Source organism: Drepanopeziza brunnea (assembly GCF_022702325.1).
Source record: "Drepanopeziza brunnea f. sp. 'multigermtubi' strain 214-2 chromosome Unknown ctg4, whole genome shotgun sequence".
In the NCBI taxonomy this organism is placed as follows: domain Eukaryota; kingdom Fungi; phylum Ascomycota; class Leotiomycetes; order Helotiales; family Drepanopezizaceae; genus Drepanopeziza; species Drepanopeziza brunnea.
This window is the reverse complement of record NW_027094067.1, coordinates 1,121,767-1,142,595: the sequence shown is the minus strand read 5'-3', so window position 1 is coordinate 1,142,595 and position 20,829 is coordinate 1,121,767. Positions and strand designations below refer to the sequence as shown.

Below are 20,829 nucleotides of genomic sequence, written 5' to 3'. Positions count from 1 at the left end.
AGGGAGTTTAAGTGTATATGAAGGGTAAGATTGTATTAGATGGGTAGGTAGGTATTGGTTCCTGTTCCTGTTGTTGTTGTTGTTGTTGTTGTCGTTGCTGGTTGGTTTGAGAGCTGTGTAGATATGTATGTCTGCAAGAATGATTCTCTTGTCCCCGGGGGAAGGAGCATACTTTATACACAACTCTTCTACGGCAATGACCGACTGTGGATGATGTGCTTGCGGTACGGGACGGTCACCAAGACCCAGACCCAGAGTTTGAAGATTGTCAGATATCCCGAAATAGCCAGGCTGATCTTGGGTTGGGATTTTCCCATATCAACGTTTGGCCAAGCGTTCTCCATCTCTCGGACAAGCTCTTGGAGTACGACCCAAGATCCCCCAAGATCCTTGGCGAGGGTCCAAACGGTCATGTGAAGTTCTGACTGTGCAACAATTAACGGCTTTGATCGGCTCGGTAGCTTTTGGTCTCGTCTTGGACTCTGCTCCCACGTTTCAGGTGCTGCTCCTTAACTCCTTGGGACTTGCTTCAATCTTGGCAAGGCGAGGGATCGGGCTTTCGGCGTTACGCTCTCGCTGGGGAATTTGGAAAGACTCGGCTGCACATACTTGCCTACTGTTTTAAGCCTTGCCTTGAGACTTGGAATGTTACTTGGGGCGTGGGGGCCCCGCAAGATGCCTTTGCTTACTCTCCCCTCCCCCTCCCCCTCCCCCTCCCCCCTCCCCCCCCCCCCACTCCCCCTCACCCCATGAATACATGTCGAAAGTGGAATTTTGCAAGGAATCTTACCAGGTCTTAAACCGATCAACGTAGTACGTAGTACAAGTACTACTACGTACGTACTAGTACGTTGTAGTAGTAAGTACAATTAGTTTAAGGATTCATTCAGCCTTGAAAGTATCTTTGAGCCACTATTTCGTCTGTGCATTGGAGTTGATAAGGCTTTAAGCCATTGAGTAATCACCGCTCTTCGATTTATGGAGCTAAACGGGGTCCGACGTGGATTCATGGGGGGGGGATGGTATCAATTGACCACTACCCCATGGCCAAATGCATCATCAATGATCAATCGGGGGCTCCGCATTGCTCAAGACGATTCTCGTGGGATGTGCAGCACGGCCGTTATGGAAGGTTTGGGCAACACCGGCCGCGTCACCAGTCCAGTCCTTTCGTATTGTCACCATGTCGCTTTCCGAGGATGACACCCACCCTGTTCAGTTGAAACTCTGAGATCAGCTGTATTCTAGCATGAGCCACTGGCTATCTTGATACAATCCTACGTGGCCAAGCAATGCCCTGTCTCGAGAGATAAGGAAAGGCATCCCCGAGACTACGAGACTACAGGTGCGTAATACCCTGGCACACAATTTCGCCAGTAAGTAGAGGTACCATCATTTTCAGTCGGAAATGTGTACTTACACCCAGCGATGGGCGATGGGAGAGTCCACTACCATCGGAAAACGCCAGCTTGTGAATGAAGGAGCGTTCGTGCGCCTTTGAGGGTATCATGTGTCCATTGCAGCATTGCTAATCCTCAACTAGCGGAGAAACCACGATACTCGGTAAGTCTCTGATGTCAACATGCTCCTGTGTACCCAGATCAACAACTCTCACCGCCTCCACACCTACGATGCCAGCCTTCAACGCCATAAACTTTAACTCGACATCACAGCATGCGGAAGGTGCCAGTGGTCCTACGCGCGTATCCGTACTCAAACACACTATCTCTGTAGTCTCGACCGCGGCATTTTTCTGCATGGCATAGACAATCTTCTCGTCCACAACTGCGTCGGCCACTTTGCCATCCTTACGAGCATTTCCGTAGCCAGCTGAAGGCGGACGAGTGGTACGCGTTTCGGTACGTCGACGATTAGGAATTACCGTCAAGGCAAGCTTTCGAGGTCGATCAGATCGGTTCACGATAAAAACAGACCAGGCAAACGGTACGCCGGGGTAGATGGGTTTGTCAGAGGAAGGTCCTGTGAAGGTCATGGTGACCCCAAAGTCGGGAATAGATGTATTGCGTTGATGACGTGTTAAGGTGTCCAGTGAGGGGAGAGACTCTGGACGGCTGACGGCGAGCGATGAAGCTGTTGCCTCGAGCGTCGACCCGATGGACAGCTGGGTTGGTCGATGTGGTCGTTGAATTGGTTGGGTAGCATTTCCGAAGCCTGGATTGACTGGGGGTGTGAAATCCAGAGAGGTAGTCCAATGCATGGAGATGGTAGGTTGGCAGACTGAAGAGAGATGCGCTTGTGCCTGGACCGATATTTCGAGGCTCCGGACTAGAGATTTATTGGTCGCATCTAGGTCATCCGGACAGAGGCGGTATAGGAATGTGATATCATCTTGAGGCAGGGATTTTGTGGGTAGTGACAAGCCAGAAATGCAATTCAGGTCTTCGACATTGCCACCTTTCATTTGGAGTGTCACTTTCTGGAGTGTTACCTCGCAGTTAGCGAATGGGGTGATGTCCACATCAACTGATGCAATCACTGCTGGATTGCTGGGTGTACTGTTCGGTCTTGAGTACCTCACGCGAGCGTTTATAGCCGGAAGAACCTTGATTGACTGCCGGGAAGTGTTCTTGAGGGGGCGCATCATCTCTCTCGCTGTTTGAACTGCTGGGGCAACTCGAGAAACTCGCAGCGCAGATAGACGTGGCTTAACACCACCCAGTGCCGCATCGTCGCTGAATGCCTGTTCCAGATAAGTAAAGTGACGGATGAACGATGGGCGTCCATGAAAAAGACCAACTGGAGCATTTTTGACCGACCTCTAATATATTGATACCGGATGGGACCTGACTTGGCAAATATTCTTCTCGTAGCGTCGAGTTTTGCACCTGCTCGACAGGCTTCAGATGCGCCATTGCAGAGAACACAACAGATGGGTTCTGTAAGCGTAGTCTAGGTCTGACCAAGAATGCAGATAGCTTCCACACAATCAAAACATGAGTCTGACTGGCATCTGAGTCTGCCTTATGAGGCCCTTGCACAATGATCAAGGGATCTTCACTTTCCGACATGGAGCCGCTGTATATGGTTTCCTGACCTGGAGGGCCAACATCGCCTTCCTGTCTCGAGTTGACGACCTGTGCCTCGAGGTTGATAACTAGTCTTCCCAGGTATGACCTTAGGGTGATCTCGTCGAAATATGGAGTTTGCAAGACAACGTAGGCATCGACAGTTTCATCTAGGATCTACGAATGAGTAAGAAAGATGACTTCAACTTTGGCTGGGAATACTGACCGAAAAAGAGTGCCTGCCTCTGGGTAATAGCTGCCAGACGGGAGTGACCTCCCTCGTCAAGCCGTTCCACTGAGCCACTTAAGGCTTTCTCAATGTTCAAATTGCTTGCGGCGGGAATGATCGTATCCAGGATCGAGCTCTCCACAAACTCCAGACTTACACGGGGCCGCGTCTCTTCATTCTCCTGCTCGTCCATTATCTTGTCCGAACAGGGGATTCATACAGTCGGTATTCGGAAAGTCGAATCGGAGGACCTGCGTGGAAGCTGTTGCGCGCATGAGCTAGCTGTGCATTGAGAAAGCCTCAGACTCAAGCGTCTGTCTCCGAGTCAAGTCAACATTGAAGTCGATGTTGCCTGAGTAATATGGCGCTAGCCTTATTAGTGGGGCTCCGGCTTTCCCAAATGTTTAATTGCGTCTTCTTCCTCTCCGTCGCCAACCATTTCCTTTCACATTAACCATCGCTATGATTTCTACCGACGGAATCAACGGCCATGCTGCCGCGCCACCTTTGTGGTCCGAAGCGCGAAATGCAGACGGTCGCATTTATTACTACAACACGATCACCAAAGCTACACAATGGACCAAGCCCGAGGACCTTATGACACCCGCAGAGGTAAATTCCTCATCTAAATATGTGCGCGACAGATGATCTGACATACCCCTCAAGCGTGCTCTTGCGAACCAGCCATGGAAAGAATATACAGCAGAGGGTGGCCGGAAATACTGGTATGACACGGAGACGAAGCAGAGCTCATGGGAGATGCCCGATGTCTACAAGCAAGCTCTTTCCAAGGAGGCTGCCGCTTCAGCTCCAGTTGCGCCGTAAGCAAGTCCGCGTACCCAGCTTGTTCACGGTGCTGATATTCTACAGTGCTGCGCCCACCTTTGTTGCTGGAGGTGGCTTTTCTGCTCCTTCGCAATTTGAAAATCCACGAGATAGAGAACCCCTGGGAGAAGCCCGTCAAATTGCATTCGGGAACGATGTCAATGGGAGCCGCGCACAAGCTTTCGTTCCTGCCAATACTGACCCTGACTACTCTACCTTTGAAGAAGCAGAAGCAGCGTTCCTCAAACTCTTGCGCCGTCAAAATGTCGACCCGAGTTGGACATGGGAGCAGACAATGCGATCTATCATCAAGGATCCTCAATACCGTGCCCTGAAGGACCCGAAGGACAGAAAGAATGCGTTCGAGAAGTATGCCGTCGAAGTGCGGGCTCAGGAGAAAGATCGTGCAAAGGAGAGAATCGAAAAGCTCCGCAAAGATTTTGCAACCATGCTGAGAAGCCATCCAGAAATCAAGCATTATACTCGTTGGAAGACCGCCCGACCAATCATCGAAGGAGAGACTATCTTTCGTTCCGCCAAAGACGACGAAGAACGACGTCAACTCTTCGAAGACTACATTATCGAACTGAAAAAAGCCAATATTGAGCGAGAGGCAAGCACAAGAAGAGCAGCAACAGACGAGCTCGTGGAGATATTGAGAGGACTTGATTTGGAGCCATATACAAGATGGTCAGAGGCGCAAGGTATCATCCAGTCTAACCCACGCTTTTCAGGAGACCAGAAGTTCAAGTCACTCACCAAGTCTGATATGTTGACTGCTTTCGAAAATCACATCAAGTCTCTGGAAAAGACTTTCAACGACGCCCGCCAACAGGAGAAGAACATGAAGTCGAGAAGGGAACGACAAAATCGCGATCGATTTTTAAGTTTGTTGCACGAGTTGAAAAAGAAGCACAAGATCAAGGCAGGATCAAAGTGGAGCCAGGTATATCCCCTGCTTGCAAAAGATGACCGCTACCAAGCAATGCTTGGCCAGTCAGGATCGACACCACTAGACTTGTTCTGGGATGTGGTTGAAGAAGAAGAGCGTGGTCTACGAACCGTTCGAAATGATGTTCTGGATGTTCTCGATGTAAGGCACTTTTTAATCTGCACATTGAATACGCCATACTAACACCTCCTCCTAGGACAAACGGTTTGAAATCTCACTTAAGACCACTCTTGAGGAGTTCCTTGCCTGGATGCAGACTGACCGACGAACTGCTAACGTTGACCGAGACGATATGGCACTTATTTTTGAGAGGGTGAGTAATTCGTTTGATGCCCCTATCTTAATTTCTGTTCTAACGCTCAATAGCTACACGAAAAGGTATCACGCCGGAATGAGGCTGACAGTGTTCAACTTGAGCGTCAGCAACGTCGTGCTGTTGATTCTCTCAGATCATTTATCAAGCATCTTGAACCCCCTATCCGCATTGACGACAGCTACGAGAGAATTCGCCCTCGCATTGAGAGATCTGAAGAGTATCTTGCGCTGCCAAATGAGGAGCTTCGGCAATCTGCATTCGACAAGGTCATTCGACGCTTGAGAGAGAAGGAAGAGGATGCAGAGAAGGACCGCGCAAAGCGTCGTGAGAGAGTATCCGTGGATAGATCAGGTCACCACGGTCGAGACAGAGGTGAGAGACTCCATCGCAGAAGAAGCCGCAGCCCGGAACCAGATGCATACGAAGCCGATCGACGCAAGGCAATTGCCGACCGAGAGAAGAACTACCGAAGAGCCAGCGTTGCCGATACGTTACTCTCTCCTGGCCGCCGAGACAGGGGTGACCGTGACCGTGACCGTTCGCGCGACTATGATCTCGATAGACCGCATCGCAGCCGGCGAGAGGAGACGTTGAGTCACTATGACCGAGAGAGGAGAGATCGGGAAAGCGAGCGGGAGAAGCTCTATCGTAGGAGAGGAGACCCTAGAGGAAGCATCGATGAGTTACCTTATGGCGATGAGAAGCCAGCTAGTGGAAGTCGACGCCGACGGACTGACAGTGATGTGGAAAGTGCCGATAGCGCTCGAATGGCAAAGGTTCGTCATATATCTCTCCCACTGTCTCGTCCAAAAACATAAACCAAAGGGAAGGATTTTTATGGATTTGCACCGCCAAACCCTAATCGACAAGACTGGATCTTATCATGACTTTTATATTGGCTGGCTGGCTGTAGCAGCTGGCTCTTAACCCCATAAAAATATCTACACTGAGAACGTAATACTGACACGAAGCAGAGGACGAGGAGAGATGTTACACCGCGTGAGCGTTCCCCACTCCCTCCACGTGAACGGCGCCATAGGACTAGGACACCCCCAGCTCCCATCCCAGCCAAAGAGGAACCGGCCGTTCACTCAGGTAGCGAGGAAGGTGAGATTGAAGAGGAATGAGGGGAGAGGTCAAAAACAACTGGCGATTTTGTTTTGTATGTATGTATCGCGACCACACTAAACACAACGAGGCATGATGACTTTGGCAGGTAGGGCCAGTTGGGCATCCAACCACGGAAATAACAAGGGCATGGTTGAGATGGAGATACGCAGCCCAGGTGGATTTAAAGATCAAAGGAGTTGTCTTCTCGGTGTGTATTTGTTCTCTCCTACCAAATCGTATGACTTTTGGTTACTCTCCAAGCAGCATCCTCGACGCAGAACCTCCTCGGCCAGAAAAAAACATAGATGTCACAATAGAGTATTTCCCGTATTCGATCATCTGTTTGGGATGCGACTTGCGTCACATCTGGCGGCAGTTATCCACTTAGTCCCATGTCCCCTCAATCTACCGTGAAATGCCACCCGTGATTCATTTTGACAAAAGGAAGTGGGTAGCAACCAGCGCGTAGGACCAGGACTATATGGGGAGACCCAACTGCCGCCGCCATCGTTATCCGTCCGGGTCATCCTCATCAGAAGAACCCTTTTTCTCTTCTAAAGCCCCTTTCCCGCTGTGCTCCTGCCCGTGTGATGCCGATCCTTTAACGCCTCGCAATGCATCAATCGTTGGTGTTTCTTCATTAAGGATGCCCATTTTAACTAGATTTGGCAGCAGCTGCGGAGGAAGATTCGTTGTCCTCCAAGAAGAACTGGTAAGTATGTTAGAAAGAAGTCAACTAAGGCGAAGGAATTTTTGATCATACATAGTTGCCAGTCAACTTTTGCTCTTGATCAAGTTGAGAGTTGAGCTTGTTGATACGGGGTCTAAAATTAGTTGGGTCACGACGGAAGGTAACATCAAGGTTCTTCAAGAACTTGTTGCAGCCGGTGAGCAATGACTCGGGGGTATGAGCATTGGCACTGATTCCTGGCTGACCATCGAAAACGATGACTCGGTCGGCAAGGTAGGTGGCCATGATGAAATCATGCTCGACGACGAAGGCGGTCTTCTTGGAATGCATGATGAAGCGTTTGATGACACGGGCAGCGATTATACGTTGCTCAGAGTCCAGGTAGGCAGAGGGCTCATCGATGAGGTAGATGTCTGCGGGCAGTCCAAGAGCGAGGACGATAGCCACACGTTGCAACTCTCCACCGGATAGAGTCTTGACCTCCTGGTCGATGAAATCGTCAAGTTTCAAAGGCTTGACAACATCGGTCTGGAATTGAGGCAGGAGGAAAGCAGTCTTGATCTTCTTGAAGAACAGTTGTCGAACAGTGCCCTCGAACTTGGGTGTTATCTTCTGAGGCTTCATGCTGACCTTCATTCCTGGTACCTTCTGGTTTCCGTCTGGCATGATGGCACCAGCAAGAAGCTTACAGAAGGTGGTCTTGCCAGTTCCATTCTCACCCATCATGACAATGATCTCGGAGTCGGTAAAGTCACCCTTGTGGATATTGAGGTGGAACCCGCCAAGGGTCTTCTGCATGGAGGGATAATTGAATGCACGTGATCTATCTGCCATGAACTCGTCGGCAGCTTCTGCGATGCGAAAGGTCAAAGATTCCTCTCTGAAACGCAGATTCTCAGTGGGGATGTTTCCGTCAAGGAAGATGTTGATTCCCTCACGGACCGAGGCGGGAAGAGTGACAACACCGTAGACTGCGGGCTTTCCGTAGAGAACACAGATGAAATCAGAGAGATAGTCGAGGACTGAAAGATCGTGCTCGACACAGATGACATAGTCGTCAGGACGAAGGAGGGATCGAATGATCTTAGCGGCACTCAAACGTTGCTTGACGTCAAGGTAGGAAGAAGGCTCGTCAAACATGTACCTGTGGAAGGATTAGCGGAGGCACATTTTCTCCTGGGAAAATTCGCAACATACACATCAGCTTGCTGGACGCAAACGGTTCCGATGGCAAATCTTTGAAGTTCTCCTCCAGACAGTAGGTTGATATCACGGTCCATAATATGGTTCAGCTCGAGGACATCCAACACTTCTTGGAAGTTTCCCAGAGAAGCATTTGTCTCGATCAATGTCGACACAGTCTTGTCAGCACCTCGAACAGCTTTGGGGATACGGTCAACGTATTGAGGCTTGACAATAGCCTTAAGATCGTCTTCTAGAATCTTGGTGAAATAATCTGAGATGTGAGCATGGCACAAGAGCAGAAGCTCGAAAGGGGAACGTACTCTGGAGCTCAGAGCCTCGGAAGTGCTTGATCACATCTTGCCAATCGGGAGGGCTATCATATCTTCCCAAGTTGGGCTTCAGCTTTCCACTCAGTATCTTGAGCGCGGTACTCTTTCCTATACCGTTGGAGCCGACCAGGCCCAAAACCTGTCCCGGACGTGGGGTAGGCAATCGATGGAGCTTGAAGCTGTTCGCCGAGTATCGATGAGTGATCTGGGATTCGAGGTTCGTGGGCAGATTGATGATGTTGATGGCACCAAACGGGCATTTCTTAGGACAGATTCCACATCCGATACACAGATTCTCAGAGATAAAGGCAATCTTTGACTCGGGAGTGACTTCGATACAAAGACGTCCACTCCGAACCACAGGGCAAGATTTCTTGCACTCTTGTCGGCATTTCTGTCGACCTTCAGTCTGCGATTCGGGAGGGAGGGTAGGCTAGGCTAGGCTGGGGAGAGGATACTGAAGATATACCTTCGGCTTGCACTATCTCAACACAACATGATTAGCATTCGATCTCTTGTAGCGGGGTCATGGTGGGGTAGGATAGGGGTCGTGGGATTTGCGTACCTTGTCAGTGCTGATGATAGCAATACTGGTTGTTGGTGGCTCTTGTCAGTATAATCTCTGCTCTATGTAAGGCCAGCTTGGCCCAAAACAACATATAACGTACCGAGTCAACTTGTCGGACATGGTGCTGGCAGGGCGCGCCCTTTCTCTTGCGCGGAGTGCGGCAGGCTTTGCGGACGCTGGTTTTCGGCGCAGAACCACTCACTCTGGGTTTTGGTGCTGGGGTCAGAGGTGGGAAAAATTGCCTTGGTGAAGTGGAGCGTGTTGTCGTGGATATGGAGCGTGGAAAGAAAGCGATTCAAGATGTTCATTGTTTTCGGAATTGAATATTACCACCAGTTTTAGAGTCCGTATGATTGGCTGCTTAGGCTCGCTTATTAGCAAAGTGGGGCTTGACCTCTACCCTTACCCTCTTGCGTCCCGCATTGCCTCTCCATCCAGAGCAGAGAGCAGTGTCCGTACAGTATCCCTCTCAAGATCGGATCTCCACCACATCACACACGACAATCCCAACTACCACCTTTTCTCCCCATCCCTTCCATTGCTCAACTCCGCATACATCCTCTTCCTCCTGGGGGGCCTCCTAACTAAGGCTGGTGAGTTTTCTTTTCTTTCTGTCATTGCGATCGCCCACGGCCAAAAATAAAGTGAGAGCCTTTCGAGGCTGCTCTCCAACGGCCTGTCAAGAGTGCCTCCACCCCTTCTTATATCTCGCGGGAATGGGTCCCGGGACGCGATACGAGCGCTCCTACGAAGCCTTCTCGATCTTTCCAGCCTGCTCGATGATTCACGACGCTTTTGCCGGCCTCGTACATCCTCCGTGCCTCACAATCCGTTCGAGACCGTCATCAGCCCTGTGTCAAATCCATCCTCTACTATTTTGATATGCGCCGGCGACGGTACAGACCGCTTGCAGGACTGCGGCCTCACGCTTCCCCAGGGTGTTGAATCGCCCATTTGTGCTCCGGAGCTTCCTGCGGTCCTTGGGCTCTGGCGTCATAGCAAAACTCCGCCATTTTTTCATACAACTGCTAACATCATCATCGTCCTCAGCCCCACCACCGACAGCAACTATGCCCACCCAAAGACCCTCGTCATCCTCGTCCAATGGACACGATACCGAGATGATCGATGCTGCCGCTGAAAACGATGATGCCCCTTACGACAGCGAGTCCGACCTCTCTGACGTTGCCAACCCCATAGTCGGCGAACCCTCACCGGCGACATCCTCAAGTCACCAATCCGAGACGAGAGCTCGGGATTCAGACGCCTCCGAGTCTTCCCCCGCAGAAGCCCAAGAGGAATCCGACGATGCCGACTTCGATGTGGAGGACAGCCTGCCTGAAGCACCGGTGAATGCAGCACGCGAGGACCGATCCACCTCCACCGAGTCACGTCGTCCTGCGAAGCGGAAGTTGGGAGTAGAGGACGAGCACATGCTTGCCAATCCCGAACTTTACGGTCTGCGAAGAAGCGTAGGTGCTTTCAGACGATGTTTCTTAAGGAGTATTGTACTAAGCGTTTGTGCTAGGGCCGTCCTGTCCAACAACGAGCTATTGTAAGGCCTTCCTCCTACTCAGTATCATGCCTCGAAATGGCAACTGTACTGACACATGATAGATTGAGTCCGATGATGATGACAATAACGATGATTCCGACTCCGATGTTGTTCCAGTCCATCGTACCAAACGGAGGAAACAAGAACGATCACAGCCTCGTATGCCATCCTCACCCTACACCCTCACCGTCGCCAGTAGCTAACTAACATTCTTTAGCATCAAAACGCAATACACCAGTGCTACCTTCGGCTTCAGCATCCGACTCCGACTCAGACGTGTATGGGGGTGCTCGAGCACGTACGGCGACCAAAAAGAATCGCCGTCGCCAGCTTGAATCCGGCAACCCGGCACCAGTGTACCAAGAAAAGCGGTGGAATAGCCGTAGAGCTGCGCAGGTCACCGCTGGAGCCTACCAAGAGAGCGAACCCGACTTCGAGGATGAATCCGAAATGATGACACCGAATTATTGGGTTGGCGAAACCGAGGATACCACTCCCTACATTGATGTCGTTCTGAAGCACAAACTCAAGGAAGACCAGGACATACACAAAGACGACCTGGGCCGGGACGACTTCGAATACTTCATCAAATGGCAGGGCAAGTCTCACTACCATGCTACCTGGGAGACCACTACCTCATTGACTGGTATGCGAGGATTCCGTCGGCTTGAGAACTACTACCGAAAGATAGTACTGGAGGACATATTTATAGCCCGTGGCAGTGACATACCCCCGGAGGAGAAGGAGAAATGGCTGTTGGACCGAGAGCGTGATTCCGATGCTCTTCTGGACTACACCAAAGTGGAGCGTGTTATTGGCACTCGAATGGGCGAAGACGAGACCGAGTACTTCGTCAAGTGGAAGGGACTCTACTACGAATCTTGCACCTGGGAAACCTCGTCTCTTGTTAGCGAAATTGCTCAGGGCGCCATTGATCAGTTCTTGGATCGCTCCTCGCGCTCATTGATATCAGACAAGGGGGAGTCTAATCCAAATACTCGTGGGCCACATGTGCCTATCCGAGAACAGCCGCCCTATGTCAAGAATGGACAACTCAGAGACTTTCAAATAACGGGGCTGAACTTCTTGGCTTATAACTGGTGCAAGAACAAGAACGTCATCCTTGCAGATGAGATGGGCCTGGGAAAGACCGTTCAGACCGTATCTTTCATGAACTGGCTTCGACATGACAGGAAACAGGAAGGACCGTTCCTGGTTGTCGTACCCCTGACGACTATTCCGGCATGGGCAGACACTTTCGAATACTGGTCTCCTGATCTCAACTACGTTGTTTACAATGGGAAAGAATCATCTCGCAACATCATTCGCGAATATGAATTGCTTTCGCAAGGCAACGTCAAGAAACCCAAATTCAACGTTCTGCTTACATCTTACGAATACATTCTCACGGATGCAGCCTTTCTCTCCCAGATCAAGTGGCAGTTTTTGGCCATCGATGAAGCCCATCGTTTGAAGAATCGGGAATCTCAACTCTACCAGAGACTGCTTGACTTCAAAGCCCCAAGTAGATTGCTCATCACAGGTACACCGGTTCAAAACACACTTGGAGAGTTATCCGCCCTCATGGACTTCCTTATGCCCGGCGAGCTGGACATTGAGGATGATTTGGACTTGACGGATGAGGCCGCTGGGGAGAAGATCGCAGCACTGACTAATAAGATCCAACCTTACATCCTTCGCCGGACTAAGCAGAAGGTTGAGAATGACTTGCCTCCGAAGACTGAGAAGATCATTCGAGTTGAGCTTTCTGACGTCCAGTTGGACTACTACAAGAACATTCTCACAAGGAATTATGCTGCTCTGAATGAAGGAGGCAAGGGCCAGAAGCAATCTCTTCTCAACATCATGATGGAGCTGAAGAAAGCTAGCAATCACCCTTACATGTTTCCCAATGCCGAGGAAAAGATTCTGAAGGGGAGTGACCGGCGTGAGGATCATCTGAAAGGCCTGATTGCGAGCAGTGGCAAGATGATGCTTTTGGACCAACTGTTGACCAAGTTGAAACGGGACAACCATCGTGTTCTCATTTTCAGCCAAATGGTGAGAATGCTCGATATTCTGGGCGACTATCTTCAGCTTCGAGGTTATCAATTCCAACGCCTCGATGGTACAATCGCAGCTGCTCCTCGTCGCATGGCCATCGACCATTTCAATGCTGAGGGCAGTAATGACTTTTGTTTCTTGTTGTCCACCCGGGCTGGTGGTCTGGGAATCAATCTGATGACTGCTGACACCGTCATCATATTTGACTCTGACTGGAACCCACAAGCCGATCTTCAGGCCATGGCTCGTGCTCATCGCATCGGACAAAAGAAGCCTGTCAGTATCTACCGACTGGTTTCGAAGGAGACGGTAGAAGAAGAGGTTCTTGAGCGAGCACGTAACAAGCTCATGCTAGAGTTCATCACGATCCAGCGAGGTGTTACTGACAAGGAGAAGAAAGAGTTGCGGGAAAAGGCTGTTAAGGCGGGCAAGATTGACGACCCAAAATCCTCAGACGACATCTCGAGAATTCTCAAGCGGCGTGGACAGAAGATGTTTGAGCAGTCAGGAAACCAGAAGAAGCTCGAGGAACTCGATATTGATTCAGTACTTGAAAACGCGGAAGAGCACAAGACTGAGGTTCCAGAGGGCATGGTCGCTGATGGTGGCGAAGACTTCTTGAAGAGTTTTGAGTACACGGATGTCAAAATCGATCTTGAATGGGACGACATCATCCCCAAAGATGCGCTCGCGGAACTCAAGGCTGAAGAAGAGAAGCGGAATCACGAAGAGTACCTCGCTAAGGTCGTCGAAGAGAATGCGCCCCGCAAAGCTACCAAGAAGAACAACGCAGAAGTTGAGAGGGAACAGCGTCTTGCCAAGAAGAGGGAGCGTGACCAAGCGAAACAAGACGAGCTCGAGGAGAAGAGAGAGGCTCAGGCCAATCGTGCGGATCCCAAGAGGGAATTGAACGAAAAGGAGGCTAGAAACCTTTTCCGTGCCTTTCTTCGTTATGGCTCCATCGACGAGCGCAGAGATGAGCTCGTCAAAGAGGCTCGTCTTATTGGCCGAGATCTGGACCTTCTCCGTGCCACGATCAAGGCTATAACGGATGAAAGTGACAGAAGACTCAAAGAGGACACTGCTAGAATTGAAGCTATGGAACGCGAAAACAACAAACCTGTCACGAAGAAAGACAGGAAAGCCGTTCTGTTTGACTTCCTCGGCGTCAAGAGACTCAACGCAGAGACGGTTATGGAGCGCCCGGGTGAGATGATGATGTTGAAAGAGATCATCGCTGCTGCCTCGGACTTCAGAAACTTCCGCGTTCCAGACGCTTCCAAAGCAGCACACTATTCTTGTGAATGGGGTGCTAGAGAAGACGGTATGCTGCTTGTTGGTATCCATCGACATGGTTACGGTGCATGGGTTCAAATCAGAGATGATCCGGACCTTGGACTGAAAGAAAAGCTTTTCCTCGAGGAGCACCGGGTCGACAAGAAGGAGGAGCGAACCAAGGGTGAGGAAAAGGTTGCTAAGGCCCCCGGGGCTGTCCACCTTGTTCGCCGAGCAGATTATCTGCTTTCTGTTCTGAAGGCCAAATATTCCGATAATCAAGCCGCGAAGCGAGCCGTCGAAAATCACCATCGAAACAACAAGAAGAATGAGCGCATGAACGGGCATCGTCGGGCAGGCTCTGTCTCCGCGTCCCCCGCTCCTCAGGCAAGGAGTAAGAACCGCATACCCGAGTCTTATCACAGCCGCGATAGAGATCGAGACCGAGATATCGACTCGCGCCGCCATGGGGATTCGAGTACGCCCAAGTTCGAGAGAAAGCATAGTGTACCGGATGATCGGCACGGTGACCGTCACTCGAAAGCACGCAAGTCGGAGAATGGACATTCAAAATCAGGTCATGAGCAAGATTCGTCTGATTCTATGATGCGTCTCATCTTCAAGCCCATCAGAGACAGTCTCAAGCGGGTCCAATCGGCGACGAAGGACCGCATCGAATCATCCAAGGAGCGTGCCAGCATCATGAAAACCGAACTTATTGTTGCTGGTGACTTCATTCAAGACTTGATCCAGGAGGATGAAGGGAAGTTGATCCAGGAGGACGAAGGGAAGAAGCTGAAGATGAGATTCTGGTAAGTCGACGAGATTATTGTAGGATGGGCTTAGCTAACAGTCGACAAGGGAGTATTTCGCAGGTTACTGGCCTGGATCAGCAGCCTCTCCGAGCAAGCTGGAAGGCATGTATTTGAAAATCTCTAGCGCCGAGCCCAAGAGTAATGGTCCTTCGGGGACCTCTCCAAATGGCTCTTCTGCACCGGCGGCTGCCATCAGAAATTGATGGCCTTGCTGCTCGTTCAAATTCCCCATTTCGGAACCATTGCGTTGGAGTTGGCTTGTATTTCTTCCCCGTTTGGGGGAACAGACCTGGGTCGGGGTTTGCATTATGGAGCGGCGGCGGGTATCATTGCATCATTGCATCAGCTGGGCGTAAATCGCGTTCAGAAGGGCGTTTCCGCTCCTGTCGCTGGTGGGGTGTCTTGCAGTTTAGCAAGGATGCGGGCGTTTTTTTTTTTTTTTTAAACCAAAAAATCTCATGGCCCATCAGACTGGAGAGAAGAAGAGTCTCAGATTGAGGGAGAGCGTTCGGCCAAGCGTTTTGGGACTTGCTTACGGGTGGGAGCTGGACAGCGAGCCATTTGTGAAAATCGGATCACATAGACTAACACAAATTTGCTCCCAATAAATAATCACTTTTGCCATCAATCGTTCGTATGTTCCCTGCCCATATTTCACCCACTTTTGAAGATAGTGAAGATGCAGAACGGCGCGAGAAAAAGCATTCCAGTTTCATCAAGCATAGCTCTCCGAGTTAGCGTTTAGCATGAGTGACTACCAGGGCTGCTCTGCTCAACTATGGCCATAATTCTCTCTCAGCTGCGAAACCAAGGATTTCCGTCCGTCCGTCCTTCTTTTCGAAATACCTACCTAGGTAGGTAGGTATCTATCTCCAGCTAGCGAAAGAGTCCCCCAAGCAGGATTAAGAAGTGATTTTTTTTTTTCTTTCTTTTTCTTTTTTTTTTTTTTTTTGGATTGAAAAGATTCGCCGGACCGATTGTCGACTCGACTTCTCCATAAGGGTGCCGGGGTTGGGGGAGGGGAGGGGTGCTTCTCTTTTTCCTTGAGAGATGGATGGAATCTCAAAAGCTCGGATGGTAGAGTGTAGAGGGTTGAGGGTAGAGGGTAGATTTTTCTTTCTTTTTTTCTTTCTTTCTTTCTTTCCTTTTTTTTTGTTCTTTTTTTTTTTCTTTTTTTTTGGTTCTTCGCCGATAAACACCTGTCTGAATTATTGTAATGGATAATATATATACATATATATATTTTCCATCTTATAGATTATCATCAGAGACCTGGTAGAGATACGGATCCTTCCGATTTCCGATTTCCGATTTCCGAGTTCCGAGTTCCGATTTCCGATTTCCGATTTCAAAAAATCTACGTAGGTTGAGCTTGAAGCGAACCCAGTGAAGCTGTACATACATACAGTACATACACAAGCTCCATCAATGCCTGCCTGCCTGACTGACTGACTACCTGACAACCCATCATCTATCTACCTACCTAAGGTAACTATATACCTACCATCTCTATCCATTGATCAAATTCATGTCCTCCTTAGCTAGGTACCTACCTACTTATGGTGGTATGCAGATGATGGATGTTCTTTTTGCCGGCTATTATTGGCTCTTTATTTTTTTATTTTTCCAAAAAAAAAAAAAATTAAAATTAAAATCTTTTTTTTTTAATTTTTTTATTTTTTAATCTTTTAATTTTTTTAATTTTTTAATATTTTAATCTTTTAATCTTTTAATCTTTTAATCTTTTAATTTTTTAATTTTTTAATTTTTTAATTTTTTAATTTTTTAATTTTTTAATTTTTTAATTTTTTAATTTTTTAATTTTTTAATTTTTTAATTTTTTAATTTTTTAATTTTTTAATTTTTTAATTTTTTAATTTTTTAATTTTTTAATTTTTTAATTTTTTAATTTTTTAATTTTTTAATTTTTTAATTTTTTAATTTTTTAATTTTTTAATTTTTTAATTTTTTAATTTTTTAATTTTTTAATTTTTTAATTTTTTAATTTTTTTTTTTTTTTTTTTTTGGAGGGGGGGGGGGAGTGAGAAGGAGGAAGGAGGAAAGGGATAGATGATAGATGATAGATGATATATGAGTTTGGGAAGAGAGAGTGCTTCTATACGTATATACGTATATACATACATACATACATACATACATGTCAATAAGTAAACAAGTAAATAAATAAAGCCGCCGCAGGTGATACATAGAATGAGTGAGTATGCACTGCTTGCTTGCTTGCTGGAAACAAACAGGGTATCGTCACGTCCGTCACCTTGATTAAGTGTCATTTTCATTCCACCATCCTGATCCAAATGCGCGTGCGCGTAGGATATGGTGCTGGTGGTATCTATCTGTACAAGACGTTAACAATATTATTTTATCTATCTAGCTAGTCAAGCCATTCATCGCTCTCGTGTAAGTAGCATGCATGCATGCCTGCCTGCCTCCTACTTCCCACCCGTCTTGACCAACTCCAGCTTGACCTTCCTCTTCCCAGTGCTCTCCTCCTTCACATCGCTGATCCGCACAACGACCTTCGCAAAGAGCTCAACCTCAACCTCCCGACTCCCGCTCGTCTTCAGCACATACTCCTCGGCATCAAACGTGCTCTCGGGCTCCGTATCCGCCAGATCCCTCAGGCGGATCAGGCTCTCGATACCGAACCGCGGAACGAACACCACGAAACCGTTGGAGAAGACCTTCATCACGAAGCCTTCCTCTTCCACGATGCGGCCCTTGAGGGCCTGACCGACGTAGTACTCGATGGAGGCACGGCCAGCTTGTTGCGCGTTGCGGTGGCGGACGTTGATATTCTTGCAGACGGCTTCAAGCTTGCCTTTGCTACGGACGCTTGCGTCGAGGGGCTCGTAATCGATGGCTGCTGCGAGTTGTCTGTGGGCGACGAGATCGGCGTATCGACGGATGGGAGACGTGAAATGCGTGTAGATCTCGGAAGCGAGGCCGTAATGCGTGAACTCGGGGTATGCCTGTGTACCGGAGCAAAAGTATTCGGCCGACATCATGCAGCGGGTTGCCATGATACGGACGAGGGTGTTGAAGAAGGGCTCGTTTGGGTCCACGCACCCATCCAGAGAGTCCGCAAGCTCCTTTGAAGAGGAAGTGCGCAATTCTAAACCACGCTTCACCTTGAGCTGGTTGCCCAGTTCTTCAAAGTTGGTCTTTGGAGGAGCACCGTGACGGCGGAGCATGGCGGTTTGGGGGAAGGCGGAATAGATCTTGGCAGCTACGCTGGTGTTGGCAAGTAACATGAACTCTTCGACCAGGGACATGGTGTCAAGGTGCTTCTTGGTCTTGATGTCGATGGGATCTGACGTCTCGGATTCGGTTTCGACTCTGACTTCCGGGGAGGAAAGACTGAGAGCACCTGCATCCATACGCTTTTGCTTGAACTTCTTGGAGAGCATGAGGAGGGTTCGAATATTTGTTGTAAGCTCATCATTATTCGCAGGGTTGTCGATCCGGAGCTGAGCTTCCTCGTAACTGAATGCTTCTCGTGACTTGATAACTGACTTTGTAAAATCAGATTTGACTATCTCCGCATCAGGGGTGATTTCCCAGATAGCCGAGAAAGCATAGCGTTCCACATATGGCTTTAGAGAGCAGAGATCTGTTCCAAGTAACATGGGCAACATATCAATACGCTTGTCGACCAAGTAGACCGTAGTTCCTCGAATGCTGGCTTCTGCGTCCATGGCATTGTTGGGCTTGACGAAATGAGAGACATCTGCAATATGTACTCCAACCTCGAAGTTGCCGTTCGGCAATGGCCTAGCATGCAGCGCATCATCGATATCTTGACATCCGATGGGATCGATACTGCATATCTGTAAGCCTCTAAGATCTCGTCGGTCCTTCCAGCCGGGATCGTCGGTACTGGGCGGTACAATCCAGTCATGGCCTTCCTTCGGTAGACAGTCCAAGACGGTCTTCGGAAAAGGTCGATATTGAACGTCGTATTCCAGCAACAGAGCCTCAGTCTCTGCTCCTTTAGTCTCCAACTCTCCCAGTGACCGAACAAAATGACCAATAGGATATCTCGAGTCTCGGTCCCAGGAGTCGATTGTGACCAAAACACGCTTGCCGACGATCTCACCGGCTTGTCTGGTCCTGACCCGGATCTTGGGTATCCTCTTGTCCATAGGAATCAAGAATACAGTCTGCTGTTTCCGGCTCTGCTTGATCGACTGACTGACCGAAGACTCGTCCACGTGCCCAACATATTGTCTCCAGTTCCTCTTAACCACCCCAACCACCTTTGCTGTAGGCTGTGCTCGTCCTTCAGAGGTCTTGCTGTGCGTTTTCTTTACCTCCTCCTGCAATGCCCTCCGCTCCCTTTCCGAAATCACACCATTCCCCCCCTCCCCATCAGCGTTATCATCCTTGCCAATCGTCTCCTCTTCAATGATCTTCGTCGAGGGCTCCTTCCACTGATCCTTCGGTAAAACCTCCACAACCACCACATCACCCTGAACAGCACGATTGATATTCTCCCTCCCTAGCACCAGAAGGGATTTATCGAACGCCGGGACGTGTATCGAGCCCTCCAGATAGTTGTACGGCGAGACATTGAAGATACCCTGATGCAGGGTCCCTTTCTTTACTCCCGTCAACATCTTCGACACCGAGAAGTACTCGTCATAAATACTCTCCGTCTTCTTCGCATCTCTGATCTCCCGACCCTCCTTGACCACAGAAATCATATCCAGCAAGTGATCCGCATTCTCCAATCCCTCCACGTACGCACTCAGCGAGCAAGCCAGCACCCCATCCTTCTTCGCCTTCTTCAGATTCTCCTTGTCGTCGCTCAGCATCACCACCGCAGGGACTCTCTTGCTGCTGCCCCCCGCCGCCTTCACAGCCTGCGCCAGGTGCTCCGCGTACCACTTGACCGCCCTCCTCACGGCGCGGTCATTCCGGTCGTTGATACTCTCCCCCACATTGCGGACGACGTATGTCTCGAGCCGGAAATCGTTGAAGAACACGTAGAAGCGCTTCTCTTCGCTCTTCGTGAGCCCGATCAGGCGGTTGTAGAGCGGCAGGGACCGGTTCCGCAGTTCTTCGAGGACGGTCTGCAGGATAATGACGTCGTAGAAGGCGGATTTCTGCTCGAAGAGGTCGAGGGCGTTGAGCAGGGCGTTGGTGTCGGGCACGAGGTAGTGACCCTGCTTGTAGACAGTTGTGCCGGCTGGCTTCTCGGAGAGCACAAAGGGCGTTACTGTACCGTTCGCATTAGCACTGGGGCACGCCTTTACTTAAGAATTTCGATGATAGCTTACGATTTCCACCAGCATCCCTAGGTGCCGTCTCCAAGCAGCTCGTACACAGCTTCGACGAGCATGGGATATCTTGCCGCAGGTACAGCTCGCGCACGATCTTCTGGACCTTCCCGCTCTTCGTACTGCGCACGTAGACCTTGCTCGATATATTGGAGGCGTACGGGTCCGCGGCGAGCGATCTCTTGAGGCTCGTCATTTTGCTGGTGGTCTTGAGGTGTGGTTTGTGGTGGGGTTGCTCGTGGTTGACCGTGAAGAGAAATTTAGACGCGAGATCTTTGAGCTTCAACGCGGCTGAGCTTTTTTTTATGATGCGCATCAGCAACCTTTCTGGATTTCGAGCTTTGCGGTCATTGACCACCTCGTCACTCAGTGGAAAAGGATATAAATTTTTTGCCGTTGATCATTTTCTGAAGGTGCCGAGCAAATTGATCTATCAGAGCCGACTATCAGATCTAAGCTAACACTCTTGATGCAAGGACCTCTCTATCCAGCTGCAATGGGCGAACTGCAATGCGCAACAAAACCTAGAGATCTGTGTATTGAAACTGAATTAAAATTTCACTTCTCTGCTTAGAGGAGCAGCTCCAGC

General features: G+C 49.5%; 5 protein-coding genes across 6 annotated transcripts; 2 read left to right on the top strand and 3 right to left on the bottom strand.

Moving 5' to 3' along the window:
* Positions 1 to 1,339: 1,339 nt before the first annotated feature.
* On the bottom strand, positions 1,340 to 3,448 carry L3040_003113 (uncharacterized protein; the record flags this gene model as incomplete). 2 transcript variants are annotated; one of them, XM_066154342.1, is made up of 6 exons in its annotated part: positions 1,340 to 1,357; positions 1,421 to 1,495; positions 1,553 to 2,701; positions 2,778 to 3,203; positions 3,253 to 3,321; positions 3,413 to 3,448. In XM_066154342.1, the coding sequence occupies 6 exons, from the start codon at positions 3,446 to 3,448 to the stop codon at positions 1,340 to 1,342; spliced, it is 1,773 nt and encodes a 590-aa protein (XP_066012314.1). The 2 variants fall into 2 exon arrangements, with proteins under 2 accessions (XP_066012314.1, XP_007293656.2); XM_007293594.2 differs by having other exon boundaries at positions 2,778 to 3,196; positions 3,253 to 3,448.
* Positions 3,449 to 3,717: 269 nt separating this feature from the next.
* Positions 3,718 to 6,475, top strand: L3040_003112 (uncharacterized protein; the record flags this gene model as incomplete). The annotated part of the gene is made up of 6 exons (XM_066154341.1): positions 3,718 to 3,867; positions 3,922 to 4,076; positions 4,126 to 5,173; positions 5,229 to 5,345; positions 5,399 to 6,124; positions 6,323 to 6,475. The coding sequence occupies 6 exons, from the start codon at positions 3,718 to 3,720 to the stop codon at positions 6,473 to 6,475; spliced, it is 2,349 nt and encodes a 782-aa protein (XP_066012313.1).
* A 638-nt stretch (positions 6,476 to 7,113) lies between these two features.
* On the bottom strand, positions 7,114 to 9,351 carry L3040_003111 (uncharacterized protein; the record flags this gene model as incomplete). The annotated part of the gene is made up of 7 exons (XM_066154340.1): positions 7,114 to 7,167; positions 7,222 to 8,293; positions 8,347 to 8,605; positions 8,655 to 9,057; positions 9,133 to 9,144; positions 9,229 to 9,253; positions 9,332 to 9,351. 7 exons carry the CDS (start codon positions 9,349 to 9,351, stop codon positions 7,114 to 7,116), a joined length of 1,845 nt encoding a protein of 614 aa, XP_066012312.1.
* A 950-nt stretch (positions 9,352 to 10,301) lies between these two features.
* L3040_003110 (uncharacterized protein) lies at positions 10,302 to 15,143 on the top strand (the record flags this gene model as incomplete). The annotated part of the gene is made up of 5 exons (XM_007293591.2): positions 10,302 to 10,703; positions 10,760 to 10,786; positions 10,849 to 10,945; positions 11,004 to 14,937; positions 14,987 to 15,143. 5 exons carry the CDS (start codon positions 10,302 to 10,304, stop codon positions 15,141 to 15,143), a joined length of 4,617 nt encoding a protein of 1,538 aa, XP_007293653.1.
* A 2,247-nt stretch (positions 15,144 to 17,390) lies between these two features.
* L3040_003109 (uncharacterized protein) lies at positions 17,391 to 20,436 on the bottom strand (the record flags this gene model as incomplete). Its single annotated transcript, XM_007293590.2, has 2 exons — positions 17,391 to 20,179; positions 20,241 to 20,436. 2 exons carry the CDS (start codon positions 20,434 to 20,436, stop codon positions 17,391 to 17,393), a joined length of 2,985 nt encoding a protein of 994 aa, XP_007293652.1.
* Between the last annotated feature and the right edge of the window lie 393 nt (positions 20,437 to 20,829).